This window comes from Mustela erminea, chromosome 4 (genome assembly GCF_009829155.1).
Source record: "Mustela erminea isolate mMusErm1 chromosome 4, mMusErm1.Pri, whole genome shotgun sequence".
Taxonomy (NCBI): Eukaryota; Metazoa; Chordata; class Mammalia; order Carnivora; family Mustelidae; genus Mustela; species Mustela erminea.
The window spans coordinates 15,606,696-15,623,314 of record NC_045617.1 but is presented as its reverse complement, the minus strand read 5'-3'; the positions used below and the strand labels follow the sequence as shown (position 1 = coordinate 15,623,314).

General features: G+C 47.4%; 1 protein-coding gene across 2 annotated transcripts in view; it reads left to right on the top strand.

Moving 5' to 3' along the window:
• MTHFD1L (methylenetetrahydrofolate dehydrogenase (NADP+ dependent) 1 like) overlaps positions 1 to 16,619 on the top strand; it is a 186,457-nt gene that overhangs the window by 62,111 nt on the left and 107,727 nt on the right. For both annotated transcript variants that reach the window (XM_032338740.1, XM_032338741.1), the window contains exons 18-20: positions 4,805 to 4,945; positions 7,786 to 7,854; positions 16,281 to 16,392. In XM_032338740.1, the coding sequence (XP_032194631.1) occupies positions 4,805 to 4,945; positions 7,786 to 7,854; positions 16,281 to 16,392 (322 nt within the window). The remainder of the gene's footprint in view (positions 1 to 4,804; positions 4,946 to 7,785; positions 7,855 to 16,280; positions 16,393 to 16,619) is intronic.

Sequence of the window (16,619 nt, the reverse complement as noted above, 5' to 3'; positions counted from 1 at the left end):
CATCAAGTTCATTCTACCTCTGCATAACAACTGAAAAAAGAAAATCTCAAACACATTACTCAAGTTTCATAAACCAAAGAGTAAACACCTTGTTATTTAGTAGCCTGAAATGTTTTGAAGAATAATGTTCTATTACCCAAAAGCAGAAACTGCAGAAGGTAAATTACGATGTTTACTTCCATTTCATGTGGAGACAGATGCTTAGGGAGCATAAAATCACTCTGTGATTTTTCAGTCAGGTACAGCACGCCTCTAAATTTTTTTTCCCCTTAGATTTTATTTATTTGTTTATTTATTTATTTATTTGACAGAGAGGGGTGGGGCACACGCGGGGGGCAGCAGAGGGAGAGAAAGAAGCAGACTCCCTACTGACTCCCCACTGCAGACTCCCTACTGCAAGAACCCCAACATGGGGCTCGATCCCAGGATCCTGGGATCATGACCTGAGCCAAAGGCAGATGCTTAACAACGGAGCTACCAGGTGCCGCACGGGGAGAGTGTGATACTCACACCAAAACTAAGGGTAAAGCAGATTGCGAAGAGTTGCCACAGACAAAAACGTCCTGACTGGTCACGCAGGAGTGAGCCCCGGGCTGGCCTCGGGTTTCTCACCAATGGCACTAAGTGGCCAGTGGCCCTGGGAAATGGATCCCGACTTCTGAAGGGAAAGGAGTTTGCATCCCAGAATCCTCGAGGAGAAGGAGGGCTGCAGCAGCTGTCAGGCCCGCTGAGCAGAGAAGGCAGAGGCCACAGCTGGGCCGGGTCGGACCCGGCAGGGCTTGCTGTCCGTGTCAGCGGTCACGGACGTGACATCCAGAAACGTGAAAGAAGAGACCGTTTTGACGTCATAAAAAGTTAAGATTTTGAACATGAAAAGCTGACATCTACAAAAACATCAAAAGACCAGTAACAACAGGCACCTGGGTGGCTCAGTGGGTTAAAGCCTCTGCCTTCGGCTCAGGTCATGATCCCAGGGTCCTGGGATCGAGCCCTGCATCGGGCTCTCTGCTCAGCAGGGAGCCTGCTTTCTCTTCTCTCTCTGCCTGCCTCTCTGCCTGCTTGTAATCTCTGTCTGTCAAATAAATAAATAAAATCTTAAAAAAAAAAAACAAAACAGTAACAGAGCAGGAGGGAATGTTTGCATTAGCTGTAACGAAGGAGTCGGGCACGGGAGGGAAGAAGAGCCCCCTCGCTGTGATCCTGGCCCGCTGTTCTCAGTGCGGCCTTCACAGTTCCCCTTTACAGCCCAGACTGCCTGGGGGAACCTGGGGGGCTCGGTCAGTTAGGTGGCTGCCTTCAGCTGGGGTCATGATCTCAGGGTCCTGGATGGAGCCCCGCTCAGCGGGGTGTCTGCTTCTCCCTGTCCGCCTGACCCTCCCCCTGTTCATGTGCTCTCGCTAATAAATGAAATCTTAAAAGATAAAGAAACTGGGACTGCCTGTCCCAAAACTCCCTCTTTCCTTTGCCTGCTCTCTTTATCTTGCATGTTTCTGCTTCCCCCTCCTCAGATGTTTTATATGAGTTTTCTAAGGGGCAGGGGTTTTTGTCTTCTCTATTCCTGCTGTACTGTCAGAGCAGCACACTTCGTTATACAGCAGTAGAAGGTGTTCGGTAATTGCTAAATAGAATAAGAGCAGTTTGCAAACACGAAATGCCAACAAGTGGTCGTAAAACTGCAAGTTAAAACAATGAGGTGCTGTTTACCTGTGAGCTTATAAAAACACATAAATCACTACTGAATGTTACTGAGAGTAAGACAACATAGAGGCATTTATACCGTGTTCACTGGAGTTTAAATTAGTAAAGTTTCTTGGATGATAGTTGTTTGTACTAAAATTTGAAATGACCCAGGAATTCTAGCTTGCGGACATAGAAAAAATTAAGGAATTTCTGCTCCTGTGCAAAAAACAAACAAACAAACAAAACCCCAATGTATAAGGATATTGATTGCAGCCTTCCTTGGAACAGTGAAATTTGAAACAGTCTAAACATCCGTCAGGAGGGCAGTTACGTACCACTAGTGCATTGTTCTGTGCCACAGGTAGAGCAGGTGAAAATATTACAGTGCCTGTAGGGGAAGTGACAAGTAGAGGTCTCATCCCTATTTGTGAAATGGAAAGGTTTTTTTTTAAATGACACATGAAAAAAATTTGAAGTACGAATAGTTTAATCCAGGTTCTATTAAGAAAAAGCCAGTGTACTTGCTCATCTGTGTATATAAACACAGACTAGAAGCTGGAGAGATGTACATTTTTGACATGAGGTAGTTCTGAAGAGAGGGGTGGGAATAAGGAGTGATTCATAAGTAACCCTTTCCTGTTTTCTCCAAGTATTTTTGTATTGTCACCAGGTACTGGAGAAATGGGAGGTCAGTAGTGGCTGAGATGTGAATGCCTGTCCAGTGCCTTGTAATCATTACACCAGGTCCGTCTAGTTCTGTAAGCCTGGTTTACAAATGGGAAAGGCAGGCGTATTATCTTCAGTAACTTACCCAAGGTTCTGTCTTGAATTGCTTTATGCTTACATTTATTTTTCAATAAAAAGATTGTATTTAAGAGCTTTACCTATTTTTTTTTAATCCTAAGACTCTATTGACATACATCTTTTTAAAGACATACTTATTTGAGAGAGAGAGAGAGAAAGAAAGGGGGCAGGGGAGGAGCAGAGGGAGTGGGAGGCTTCCTGCTGAGCCTAGAGTCTGATGTGGGGCTCGACCTCATGACCCAGGATGCTGACCAGCGCCGAATTCAGGAGTTGAACGCTCAGCCGACTGAACCACCCAGTTGCCCCTGACATATTTTTATGTTAGTAAAGGTAACGCTATATCATTTTTAACGGCTGTATAATACTCCTCTTGTGGATGTACTGTAACCAACTAAGCCAGTTCCTGTAAATGGGCACTCAGGGTATTTGTTACGTTGGCCTCATAAGCTGCAGGAACATTACATACATATTTGTGTAGATTGTCTGACGATATCCTCAGGACACATTCCCAGATCTGTAAGTGGAGAGTCAAAGAAGAAGATTCCCAGTGTTGATACACATTCCCACATTACCTTCCAGAAAAGCCATGTTGATCACATTCATCCAGCATCATATATTGTCCTTCATGTAAATTTGTGAAAAATAGTAACAATCTCTGTATATGATTCTGAAATACTTTATTTGCAAAACAAAAATGACCAGCCTGATCATAAGTATATCTTTGTTAGTAAAATTAATAAGTGATATTGATTTATTTTTTTAAAAGATTTTATTTATTTATTTGTCAGAGCACAAGCAGGCAGAGGGAGAAGCAGGCTCCCTGCTGAGCAAGGAGCCCAGTGTGGGACTCGATCCCAGCACCCTGAGCCAAAGGCAGATGCTTACCACACTGAGCCAATAAGTGATCATTTAAATTGACCAATTTGTTTTTTGATATTTTTCAAGGTAGAAAATTTTGAAGTTATAATGACTACTAATGTAGAGCTTATTTGTGTATTATAAATACTATTTACTTACTTAGTTAATATTTTAAGAGTATCTCTAGTCTCATGTTTTGCATAGAAAGCCTCCGAATTTTCAGGCATTTTTAATATGCACTGTTTATAAGGGAAAGTAGTGTAGAGAATTCTAACTATCACATAATGACAAGTCACTGGTGTTTGGAATGGATTATATTGAAAATGTAATAATTGAGCATAGTTTTATTTGACTTCTGGGTAATATTTTTTTCACTACATCAGTGACTAATGAAATCTCAGCGTGGAAGCGGCCAGAAAGCTCCTTATTTCCTTCATTTCCTTTCTTGTTGCTGACGGAAATGGACAATAAAATGTCTTATCAGGTCACCCCTACCAGGGCACAGCCCTTTTCTCTCTGTGTAAGCTTGCATTCGGCTGCCTCACGGGCTCCTCAGGAAGAAGAGAATACAGGCAGAGCCTGATGAAGTGATTTTGTCCAGTGGCTGAATTAGGAGGAGGAGGAAGGCAGGTTCCTTCTTTCTCTTTTAGTTCCTGTTGGACCATCTACAGCCTGCAGTGAGAGCCAGCAGAGGGACTAGGAAGGCCCAGGCGTATGTCATAGAAAGTAGCTGCTGTCCCGCATTCATTGCCGATTGCTTCAAGGTCTGATGGGGCCGAGCCCCCACGGACAGCTGAAATTTGATTCTGTGTCACCTTTGACTTGGGGGAATACACATAATGGGGTGTCCACACTGCTCTGTGAAGCTCTCTGGGAAACCAGCCTCAGCACCGTCTCTCACTGTCTGCTCCTCATCTCTTTGCTGGACGGACAGATGCCACCCCCTAGACACCCGATGACAACAGTGCAGGAGGCCAGCAGCTATTTATTTAGAGTCCATACACTGAGTGCCTGCTGTTTCATGCACAGTCCTCCATGCTGGGGATGTGGGAGTAAGCCTTCCCAAAGTTCTTGCCTTCGGGGCCCCACTTTCAGTCATGAAGAGACATGTGTCAGTCAGTCAGTCCCATTAGCCATTAATCACAAGTCTGAGACATGCTACAAAAGCCAACCACCCAGTGCCATGGCAGGGGTCACCACGGCCCAGCCTGGCGGCATCTGCTCAGCAGAACAAAATCCAGGAAGAGCATGGCCACTGGTAGAGAACCCCCCCCAAGAGGACACCAGGCACAAGACTGTGCATGTTTCCAGCACTCCAGACACTCGAGGATGTGAGATCGGCGCACTGAGGCTACACCCCCGGGCCTTCGGGAACTTAATCTCTGAAGTACGGCTCCTGGTGCAAATGGCCGTCCAGATGGCACCACCGCTGACCAGTCCTTCTTCTGCCTTTGCTTTTCAGGCGCAGTTTGACATCGCCGTGGCCAGCGAGATCATGGCCGTGCTGGCCTTGGCGGACAGCTTGGCGGACATGAAGGAGCGGCTGGGAAGAATGGTGGTGGCCAGTGACAAAAGTGGGCAGCCCGTGACAGCGGAAGATTTGGTGAGTGCGTCCATCCCAGGAGCTCTAGAGAGCTCGCCATGTCCCTGGCCCGTGTTCAGGAGAATGGAGGTCATCTTCTTACCAGCCTGTGTCACGGACATCCCAGACCATGTCTCCACTCACGTTTTCCCCTCACAGGCCTGTTGTCTTCCGGCGTCTATGATGTGCTTGTCCCCGGCTGCAACCCCAGCACGTGACATGTATTTTCCAAGCGTTTCAGGACTCTTGGCAGCCCCGATCTCTGCTCTCTGCCCTGGGTAGGGCGACCTCCTGGTAGCTCATGGCTTTTTCATGAAGGCCGATAGTGCCTGCTTCCGATGGAGGAAAATCGCCTTTCAAAAGTAGAAGAAGAAAGTGACTCCACCTTCAAGAAGGGGAGCTTAGAGTGCAGATTGGCCCTGGTTTGTTTAATTCTGTGCTTTCTTTATATTTGGGTATGACACCAAATCCCCTTAAATCCTTCTTAGCATCTAGCTCCCCTTCGAGTGCAACAGTGGGTACCATTAGCTTTCTGGGTACCCTGGTGCATCACTGCCCCTGTAGCGCTCATTCTAACTTGGCACGCCCATCGTTTTCCCTCTTCGTAATCACCATCTTTGCTGTTACCTTAAACCCCATTGGTATAGCTGTTTCACGTGCTTGAGTGTAGGTGGGACGGAGGCATCGGGAAAGCCATCGAGCACCCCAAATTTCAGCTAACTTTCCCACATACGGGTCACGTACCGTGATGGCAGCTCAAATGCACGCTGATGGTTGGAAAGGGAAAAGACAAATTAATATTTTAATTCCGAGGGCTTAGGGCGTAATTGGACCCCTTTGCCAGAGTGTCTTGATCACTTTTTGGCCACTTTGGAAGAGATGAATCTGACTGACTCGTCTCATAGGTCTTGTGCACTAAATCAAATATTTTTGTTAGCAGCCCCTAGGATGCTTCATATAAAGCTTAATGAGAAAACCCAAATCCAGGTTGCTGTTAAAGGTACTGTTTTTTATAAACCACGAACATGGTGACCTGTCTACATAAACTAACATATTACGGTTTCTTTATCAATATATTTTCCTGTATCTCTGAATCTTGGATATCAATAAATACACATCCAAAATAATTTAAAACTTAATCTGCAACATGATTTCCCTACATTTATTTTCACATGTGTATGACAAAAACTTTAGCTCTGAAAACAAACCCCAAGTTTACGCTCTTTAATCAACTTTTGTGTCTCTTTTTTACAAAAAGCGCCTAACTTTTTCCAGTTACGTTTCCTACCAGCTGGAACTATCAATAGCTGGTCTTTAAAGGAAGATTTTAAGAGCTTCCGTCTTTTCATTTCACTCCTTTATAAATATTTATATACTCTGATTTGACCAAAAGGACTTAGAATTCTCTCTTGCACGAGAATTCAAGTAGATGGCTTCTCAACGTTTCTTATAAGGTGATTGACTCCTGGCATCCTCTGGAAGAATGTGTCCAAACTCTCTCCCCCTGGACACGGGACATGGAACAGGTGCTGAGTTCACAGTGACCATGACAGCCCTAGAGCTGCTGTCTGCATGGGCTTGAGCATTAGTGTGTTGGAACAACAAAAGATAAGAGATGTCTCAGGAAAATCAGCAGGTATGTGCTACCTGAGGCAGTTGAACTGTGTCCACCATCCTTCCGCCTCTAGTTCTTGCCTATACCAGGAAGTGTAAGCAAATGCAGCATCCAGAAAGCTCAGCAGACAGCTGTTTTTCTATCTGCTCTGTGTAAAGAAAAGAACTAATTTCTTTGAGCCCTTCCTAGCCAGTGAATCTCATAGTAAAACATCTTAATATTGCTTATAATAGGTTGGTGGCATTTTGTGTAACATCTATCTTGTACAGTAAAGCAGAAAATAAATTGGATTTTCCTGTAAACCTTAAACCCTCAAGATTCTGCCCTCTGATGTGTTGAGATCTGTGACGTGCCACGTTTATCTTCTCAAGGCGATGTTCCCACGGTATTTACACACGTTGCTGCCTTACAGTGCAGCCAAGGCACTTGGCCGGCATCTGTAGAAAAGGTGAAAGGGCTTTGTTCTGTTGGTTTTGTTTCTCTACAGCTTCCCTGTGGCCTTCGTTGGCCCGCTTGTTCCATAGTTCTCAGATTTCTTTCCTGTTTCTTCCTTCTCCCATCTGTCTTTTCCAGAAATGGGGAACAGGGACGCGGCGGGAGCCCCACCCAGAGCTTTGCAGGCTTGGGAGGAGGCAGCCGTGTTTTACGTGCGGGGGGCATCAGCTCCGTTCCAGCCATTTGGGCAGCATGAGAGATGGAAAATGAGAAGCTTTTCCAAATAGCCATTTTCTGAGGGCCTTCTAGATTGTGGGGTGAGGCACTGGGAAACCAGTGGCTTCTCCGTCGCTTTTAGAAACATGGGTGCTTTTAGACACTTCCCTTTATCCCTCTTCATTTCCCGCTCGGTCAACAGCCTGATTTTCATATGTTATCGGATTTCTTCAAGCAATGGTATAATCTCTGATAATGAAAAAATAATGTGTGTAATTGCCAGAAGACCCCGGAAGGCAAACCGAAAGATCTGCTGTAGGGCAAGCCTCGTAAACACCACCAAGGAAGGTTTTTTCAGAGAAGGTGAGGACTGCCACTTGCCCTTCACGTCTCGGAATGGTTGACATCCACTCTGGTGGGGCGAGAAGGGTCCAGCCAGCCGCGCCGTGTCCTCTGGGGCTCGGACGGGAGCGCCGCCGCCTATGGGAATGCCCACCTACGAGGCCAGCTGCCCGGAAACATCCACGAGAGTCACCTTGGCACGGATGACCTTTTGTCAACAGTCTAAAGCAGGTTTCTTTTTTCTTTCCTTCAGGGAGTCACGGGTGCCTTGACGGTTTTGATGAAAGATGCAATAAAACCGAATCTGATGCAGACCCTGGAGGTGAGTGACTTTCTCGCTATGGAAACTGTTGGCAGAGATTGCATTTATCCAATTGGGTGTGCATCCCCACACGACACGAGCGTTTTCAGCCCATGTGGGCCCCTGGGGAGCATCCGAATAAGTCCCGGGTCATCTGAACAAAGTTAAAAGTGTATGTAAGGATTCTTTCCCTTGGGTAACACAGTAGAAACATTAAAAACTCCGTATCGAATACATCAGTGAGTTAGGTGCCATGTTTATGGGATGTTTTTTCTGTTTTGCCTCTTTTGGACTTAGCTTCTCATCATCATTATTGGGTTCTTTGGTTTTTTTTTCCCAAGCAAAATATAGATCACATGCTGAGAAAGTTTTCACAGAAAGCATGCTGATGCCACCTTTCTAGTAAGATTAACCCTGCTCTTGCCCAGGGAGCAAGGAAGTTGGAGGAAGGTGAGCAGAGTCTCCATCCATCCATCCATTGACCCAAGAGAGAGCTCAGTTTGGGTGCAACTTTCACCATTTACTGGCCGTGGCCTCAGCCAAGTATTTACTAATCTCAGCCTCTGTTTTCCCAGGTAAAATGGTGATAGTAACGGAGCAGGGTTATCGTGAAGATTCAATATTCACGGAGCCCATCATGTGGGCAGGCCTTGCAGTGGGAGCTTAGGACAGCAAGTTCCACTCTTTTGGAGCTTGTCCTTTAGTTGGGGGGAACGGACAGTCGAGAAATGAGTCCATACATAGCATGTCAGCTGGTGGCAAGGACTGAATTAGAAAAACAGGAGGGAACGAGAGAACAGAGAGTGAGGTGGGTGGCGTCTGATGCCCGGCGATGTGAACAGAACGGACCAGGAGACGGGGGAGGAGCTTTGCGGGCGGAGGGTGACATGTGGCGCAAAGGCCTATGGGCAGGGATGAGCTCTCCGGTCAGAAGGGCTCCAGCAGAGAGCAAGAATCCAGACATGAGGCCACAGGACAGAAATGGAAGAACCCGCCAGAGCTGGAAGGTCTGAGGTGAGGGTGCGGAGCTGAGCCGGGGAGGGGAGAACACAAGCACCTTCTCTCGGGGCCTCTCCCTCCCGCAGGTGACCCCTTCCTCTCTTTCATTCCGGTGGCTGCGAGCATGCTCTGGGAGAGGCCGTCTTAAACAGAACAGTCCCCCAAACCTGCCAGGATCCAGTGTCCCTACACAGCTGCTGCTCCGTTCTCTGCTCTGTCACGGTCAGACATTAATGTCTGTGGCCGGGGTCTCCGCATGTATCGCCCTCGCCCTGCAAGGACGACAAGATGCCCTGGTTCGGATGCATCTTCTCTCCTCTCTCTTTATTTCCGCAAGCCTACACACTTATATACGCTTACATGACCAATCAGCGAGCAGGGTACAGGAGGGAGCGAATCAGGCTGTGCACCTAAACGAACAACTTCACTAGCAACCAATGCTGTTTACTTCCTCTTTGGGCGTTCCGCTTAGTCTCACGAGGCAATCCTAACCTGGCAACTAGCCAGACGCCATCTTTTAATGGCGGAGGCCGCCCTGGCCAGGGGCCTGCCTCTGACATCTCCCCCTTTTTTCTTTTATGGCAGGGATCGTGCCTGTCTTAGGTTGTCAGTGGCGGGGAATATCCTGACCCGTCATCAGACAGCAGATATCAATGATCTGCGTCCTGTCTTAGGTTGGTATATTTCCCCCACCAATCTTACCCGTCATTGACTACCGATCCAGCATACTTAGCCACACTTGGGGGGATATTCCAGCCTCGATGCCTAACAAGGCCTGCACCATGGCTTGCTGTTGCCTAGGTTGCTGTCGCCTCCAAATTTGCAGTTTCCTTACTAGCAGAATCAAGCCCACTACGAGGATTGTCATCAGACCAATTACACTAGCCCTTTGTTTCGTAAAGGTTAACACATCTTGCAATGTTTTGATTATCTCTGGGAGGGTTGCAAGCTTACCTCTGGTGTTATTTATCCTTGTTATGCCTAGTAGCAGGTGCTGAGTATAGTTTTGGAATACTGCGGACTAACTCCCCCGCAAGTATTGGGAGAGCTGTCGGGAGACATTCTTTAAGTCACTCATATTAGTAAAGGCTATGGGAGTTACACAGATTGCCAGGAAGGGTACTATACATCCCAGTCCCAATAGGGCCCCCCATATGTCCACTTGTTCTTGAACCAAATCCACTCTCTGGTTGACTATCAGGATTCCTGCTTGCAGATGTGCATTGATCTGAGTCTATGTTTGAAGGGCAGCCGCCGTTCCTTCTGCAAGGGTGTTCACAGCTTCCGCAGTGGGTATAGTTGCAGCAAGCGAGACTGCTGCTGCCGTGGCAGCTGCTGTAGATATAGCCAATGCTGTCACAACGGTGGCTGTGATACCAAAATCTCTCTTCTTTCTGGATAGCACCACCGGTAACTTGTCCTCTGGAATGGAAACTGGGATAGGAATATGGGTAGGGATACGCATAATCACAGCCAGCTTGAAGGCCGTGACATTCCAGCACTGGGAAAGATAGCAATTCTTAGTGCAATTCAACATATTCAGCTCGCTAGCATTTGTTACGAGGAAAAGGAACGGTGGCCAGACGCATATGGGAGTGGGCTGATAAGTAATATTATTGGGACAAGACACATTAACTGTTGTCTCAAAGATACTAGAGTCATTTTGTTCATAAGAACAGTTGAGGGGCCACCATTTAATATGGATACTGCTGAGATATCAGTACATGCTCCCTAGCAAGTTACAGACCTGCCATGCATCAAAGGGAGAGGAGGGAATATGAGAGAAGAGTTAGTCACTGGTAAAGGATATGGCCATGCTTTAACCACTGCTCACAGCTCTCTGCCTTGAGTCTGCCGCAGGAGGTGTAGCATCCCCAGAGTTATCATCAGCATCTTCAGCATCATGACTGGTGTTCGGAGGCAAGGCTGCACGCACCAGCCGCTCTGGGATCCAAATTGGAGCCTCCTTTTCCTGTGGAAAAACACATACAGACCCCCTACTCCATACTAACACTGGATCTGGTCCATTCCACTCTCCTGTGAGGATGTCCTTCCAAAGTACTAAAGGCTTAGGGGAAGCAGCAGCATCACTTGCATGTCTGTCTGCAGCTGATTTACCCATTTTGTCCAACGTTAAAAAATTCAAAATAAAGAGAATGGTGTTGAGCTTATCTTTAGGGGACCTGAAGGTGTCCCCTATTCCCCCTTTTTGTTTATAAAGCATTTTTTATTGTAAGATGCGCACGCTCCACAACACCCTGTCCTTGTGGGTTATAGGGTATTCCATGTATCGAGTCAATGTCAGGTTGTTGTAGGAAGGCTTTAAAGGGTTGTGGGCTATAGGCTGGACCATTATCTGTCTTTAATTGGCGTGGCTTTCCCCATGCCGCAAAAGCCTGTAGGCAATGGGCGATAACATCTCTGGATTTTTCCCCCGTATGCACTGAGGCGAAAATTTTTCCAGAGCAGGTATCTACAGACATGAACATATCCTAACTTCCCAAATTCTGAAACATGTGTGACATCCATATGCCATATATGATTAGGTAACAAACCCTTAGGATTAACCCCCAAGGACGGTGCAGGTAGTAAGATCACACAATTTCTGCAGGAGACTACTGTGTCCCCTGCCTGTGCTTTTGTTATGTTAAATTTTAGGCTAAGAGTTAAAGCATTCTGTTTCTTCAAATCCTCCCCTAAGTGGTCCCATTGAGGTATGTTTAGCAAGCCTTCACCTAGGAACCATGGAGCCGCCTTTTCCACTGTATTCAAAAAGGCCCGAGCAGTTTTTGCTTTTAGTGGAGTTCCATTGGCTTTCAGCAGGTCTTCTAAAAAGACCCTTCCAACCGCACTTTAGATACTTCAGATCCCATTATGAACACACAGACAACAGACGTGGACTTTAAAGACTCGCCGCTAAATTCCGGCTTTAAGGCCGCCCCGCTTCTTATTGCGGACTTGTACAAGTTAATCCCGGCTCTGAGGCCGCCCCGCTTCTTATAGCGGACTCGCTAAATCCCAGCTCTAAGGCCGCCCCGCTTCTTATTGCGGACTTGTACAAGATTCCCACCACTTTGATCGTGGTCCCTTCCCCGCTTACCTGCGGTTTCAATAAGAAAATCTCGGCTCTATGGCCGCCCTGCTTCTTGTTGCGGTCTTGTACAAGTTTCCCACCACCTTTGTCGTGGTTTTACCCCGCTTACCTGCGGACTTCTCCCTTGCAAGGTTTTTCTATTTTTACTCCCCGCTTTACCACGGAATTCCCACTTTTGAACGTGGCTAATGTCCCCGCTTACCTGCGGACCTTTACTCCCCGCTTTCCTGCGGATTACCTTGCAAGATTCCTTTATTTAGTTCCCGGGTGCCAGCGCCATTTATCGCCCTCGCCCCGCAAGGACGACAAGACGCCCTGGTTCGGATGCATCTTCTCTCTCTTCTCTCTCTTTATTTCCGCAAGTCTACACACTTACATACGCTTACATGACCAATCAGCGAGCAGGGTACAGGAGGGAGCGAATCAGGCTGTGCACCTAAACGAACAACTTCGCTAGCAACCAATGCTGTTTACTTCCTCTTTGGGCGTTCCGCTTAGTCTCATGAGGCAATCCTAACCTGGCAACTAGCCAGGCGCCATCTTTTAATGGCGGAGGCCGCCCTGGCCAGGGGCCTGCCTCCGACACGCATGTCCCCTGGCTCTCCTCATAACTTCAGCCTGACCCGAGCTTCCCCCTCTCCTGGATGGTCCTGTCCAGGTCACCTGTCCGTCTGTGCTACCAGTTCTTCCTTCTTCTGTCCTTCTCTGTGTGGTCTCTTCACAAGGTCTGACCCAGCTGATGTTTCTTCAGTCTGGAGCACTTGGTTCTTCTGGCTTCTGGGACACCTCGTGGCTCTGGGCCTCCCACTGTCTTCCTTACCCCTCCCTGTCTCCTTTGCTGGCCTGGCCTTCACTCAGCTTCTAAATGTGAGAGGGTCCGAGCCCTCACTTCTCCAGCCGTGCTTCCCTCCCATCAGCCATGGACTGACCCCCAAACTCTTTTTTTCTTTAAAGATTTTATTTATTTATTTGACAGAGCACAAGCATGGGAAGCAGCAGAGGCCGAGGGAGGAGCGGGCTCCCCCCCGAGCAGGGAGCCTGATGCAGGGCTCCATCCCAGGACCCTGGGATCATGACCTGAGCCGAAGGCAGACGCTTAACCCATGGAGCCACCCAGGTGCTCCCTGACCCCCCAGCTCTTGTTCTGAATCTCCTGACCTCAGAATTTCAGAGTTGTGGGTGGACTTCCTGAGAGCCATTGCATATCAAACCTGGTTATAAAATAGGGTCTTTGATTTCAAACCCAGTCAGCGGTTCCAGCCAAAATCCTAGGAGTCGACCCGGAGCCTGGTTCCCTCTCCCCCGCCCGTCTCCATCCCTGCGGAGCCTCCCTCCCTGACCCGTCTCCGACCCGTCCACTTCTCCTGCCGCCTTGGCCTCCAGCGCGACCTCCCGCCTTGCCACGGTGGCTGCTGTTAGCAGTCGTTCCTCCAGAATCCTCTGTCTGCTCAGCTGCCCGGGAGCTTGGAAACTGAATCGCTCCTGCTGGCCTCCTGCTTAGAGCTCTCGGGTGGTTTGCGCTGGTCCTCGCTGCGGCCGGAAACCCTTCAGGACCTGGCTCTTCCCTCCTTTTCCCGCATCCTCTCTCTTCCTGTCTGGGACGTTCCTCCTGATTTCACTGATATCACATGTCTGTCTCCTTCTTGTTGGTTAGGACTTGAGTCCTTTAGATATCAGCACTCTGGAGAGGCCTTCCCCGGCCACAGGTCAACACAGCCCCAGTCACTGTGTCCTGTCACTGTCTTGGCATTCCGGCACGGCGCGGACTGTCATCCAAAAGTTCCCTACTTCCTTGTCCAGGGTGGGAGCAGGACCCATCCACCAGGCTCACCACCAGATCACCGCTCTGAGAAGCTGCCTTGCACATATTAGGTGCTCAGCAAACATTTGTTGAATAATTAATGAATACCTATTAGTTTTACTACATGGCTTGTTACCGTGCTGCGGGCTGCCAGGAGACTGGTAGTTCTCAGTTCTGGCTGCACGCTAGACTCTTCTGGAAAGATTTTTTTGTTTTTTAAGATTGTATTTATTTATTTTAGAGAGCACGTGCAGGAGTGCAAATAGCAGGGGAGGAGCATGGGGAGAGGGGGAGAGAACCTCCCTGAGCGGACTCCTCCCTCAGCACAGAGCCTGACCGGGGGCTCGATCTCAGGACCCTGAATGATCTGAGCCAAAACCTAGAGTTGGCCGCTCAGTCCACTGAGCCTTCCAGACACCCCGTCATAGTTTTTTAACTAAGGACTTAACTCTGAGTACTGTATCAGAGCCATAAATACTGGCTGAGCATCTGAGCCTGTGTGTCTCAAGGAGTGTCTAATGCAGAGTGCTTATCTCCAAGGGTGCTTATCTCGACGAGTTGTATCTTGGGAGTGGTTATCTGGGGGAGTGGTTGTCTTGGGAAGGGTGAAGGGTTTGTGGCAGTCCAGCCCACCCTGTCACCCATGCCCCACCAGAGACCCGTGTTTGGTGAATGCTGCAGTGGGAGACCCAGGGTTGGAGCCTGGGACCTTGTCCTCCCGACACTGTCCCCCGCCCTGTCCTCTAAGCAGTATTTTCTTCAGAGCATTTGAAAGGTTTATCTGGGCAGACATGAGAAGCTAAAGATAGGCACACGGGTCTAGACACTAGACACACACATGAAACTATCCCTCAGCACCTACGTTTGGGTTTTCTGTTGCCAACTTTATTTCTCCAGACGCTTGCGTGACCTCTCGTTGGTCAGGGACCTGTTGTTCCTCCTGGGGACTCTGGAATGAAAGTAAAGAGAGAACTGACAGAATGGCTTGGAAAAACTCTGTCTCATTCTCACAGATTTTTCTCTCACTGCCTTTCTTCCCACTTTTGTTCAGCGCTCTCGTCTTTGAAATGTATTCAGCTAGCAGCCCATCGCGGGTCATGGGAATTTTCCGTGGCGCCCAGCCTCCCCCTCCGTCCCTCGCTGCCTCCCCGCGTCAGTCAGAGGGCAGCGTCTGTTTTCACAGGTGCAGCCAAGGCCTCACAGACACGGACCCCAGCAGCCCCGGCTGGGCTTGGGCTCAAACCCCAGCATTGCAATGCATGGGGATTCATTCCTTCAGACAGGGCTACAGTCTGTTCTCACTGATACAGGAGAACTGTAGAAATGGCATTTAAAATGCAGTGTTGACAGATTTTCTCTAAGAATGAAATCTCAAAGTTTTGATAATTCCCTTCTATCAGAGTCCGTTTGGTTTGTTGTTGTTGTTGATTTTTGCCTTTTTAGTAAGAATTACTCTAGCATTTTACCAAGAGTGAAAATTTGCTTTGCTTTTATTGTCTCAATACTGACCAGATTTTTAACACGTAAGCCAGTTAAACAATGAGAAAGGCTTAAAACAGAATTCGTAAGAATCAGAAGAACATGTTTATTATTGTAGATATAAAAATGGGCTATAATGAATGTAAACCTTATATGGTTGTCCTGCCGTACTACACGATCATTAATTGTATTGGTTTTTATTTGCTTTCTTTAGATTTTTCTTGAAGTGATTGATTTCTCAATGGAGGAAAAAAATGCATTTAAATAATTTTTAAAATTCTTTTAAAAAATATATGTGGGGCACCTGGGTGGCTCAGTGGGTTAAAGCCTCTGCCTCCAGCTCAGGTCACAGTCCGGGAGTCCTGAGATCGAGCCCTGCCTGGGGCTCTCTGCTCAGCAGGGAGCCTGCTTTCCCCCCTCTCTCTCTGCCTGCCTCTCTGCCTGCTTGTGATTTCTGTCTGTCAAATGGATAAGTAAAATCTTAAAAAAATAATAAATAAAAGTAAAAATATATTTAATTTGGAGCACCTGGGTGGCTCAGTCAGTTAAGCGTTTGCCTTCAGCTCAGGTCATGATCTCAGGGTCCTGGGATCGAGCCCTGCATCGGGCTCCCTACTTAGTGGTGAATCTGCTTCTCCCTCTCCCTCTGCCCGCTGCTCCCTGTTCATGATCTTTCTCTCTCTGTGTCAAATAAATAAATAAAATTTTCGAATATATTAATATATATGTATAATTCAAAATACTATGAAGTGAGTTAAATAGTTTACTTAATAGTTAGTGAGGCAGCTAATGAGTGCTTTACCAAAACAATCGTAGGAAATAATCAATCCTTATAGGTTTTTCTCCCTAGTTCAGCATTTAATGTGCAATGACACTGTTGTAGAATATACCAGGAATTCGGTCCTTTGAGAGAGTCAGGGTGTTTCTTTTTCTTTGAGAGGATTTGCACGCTGAATATACAGTACTAATAAAAACAGAACGGGTTCCGTGAGTCTTTAAATACCAAGACTTGCCATCTTGGTTTATCCCTCCCTTTGTCTCTGAGGGTTTTGATTTGTCCTTGAATTTCTGTAGGGAACACCTGTATTTGTGCACGCTGGCCCCTTTGCTAACATCGCCCATGGCAACTCTTCAGTGTTGGCTGATAAAATCGCCCTGAAACTGGTTGGTCAAGAAGGATTTGTAGGTAAGTCATTTCTGTTAAATTTAGTTGTCGTAGCGTATGGAAGAAATCTAAACGTCGATGACTGAACAAGAGTGCTATGCATTCTGATTTGAAATATATTCTTTTAGACCCACCTTTCATAGATGGTCTCGATATTGGAAAAGCCCTGTGGTTTGGTCTATACTAGTGAATTGATGTGTTCAAACCGTACATTCTGATGTCAGGTACTCATGGGTTTGAATCCGAGC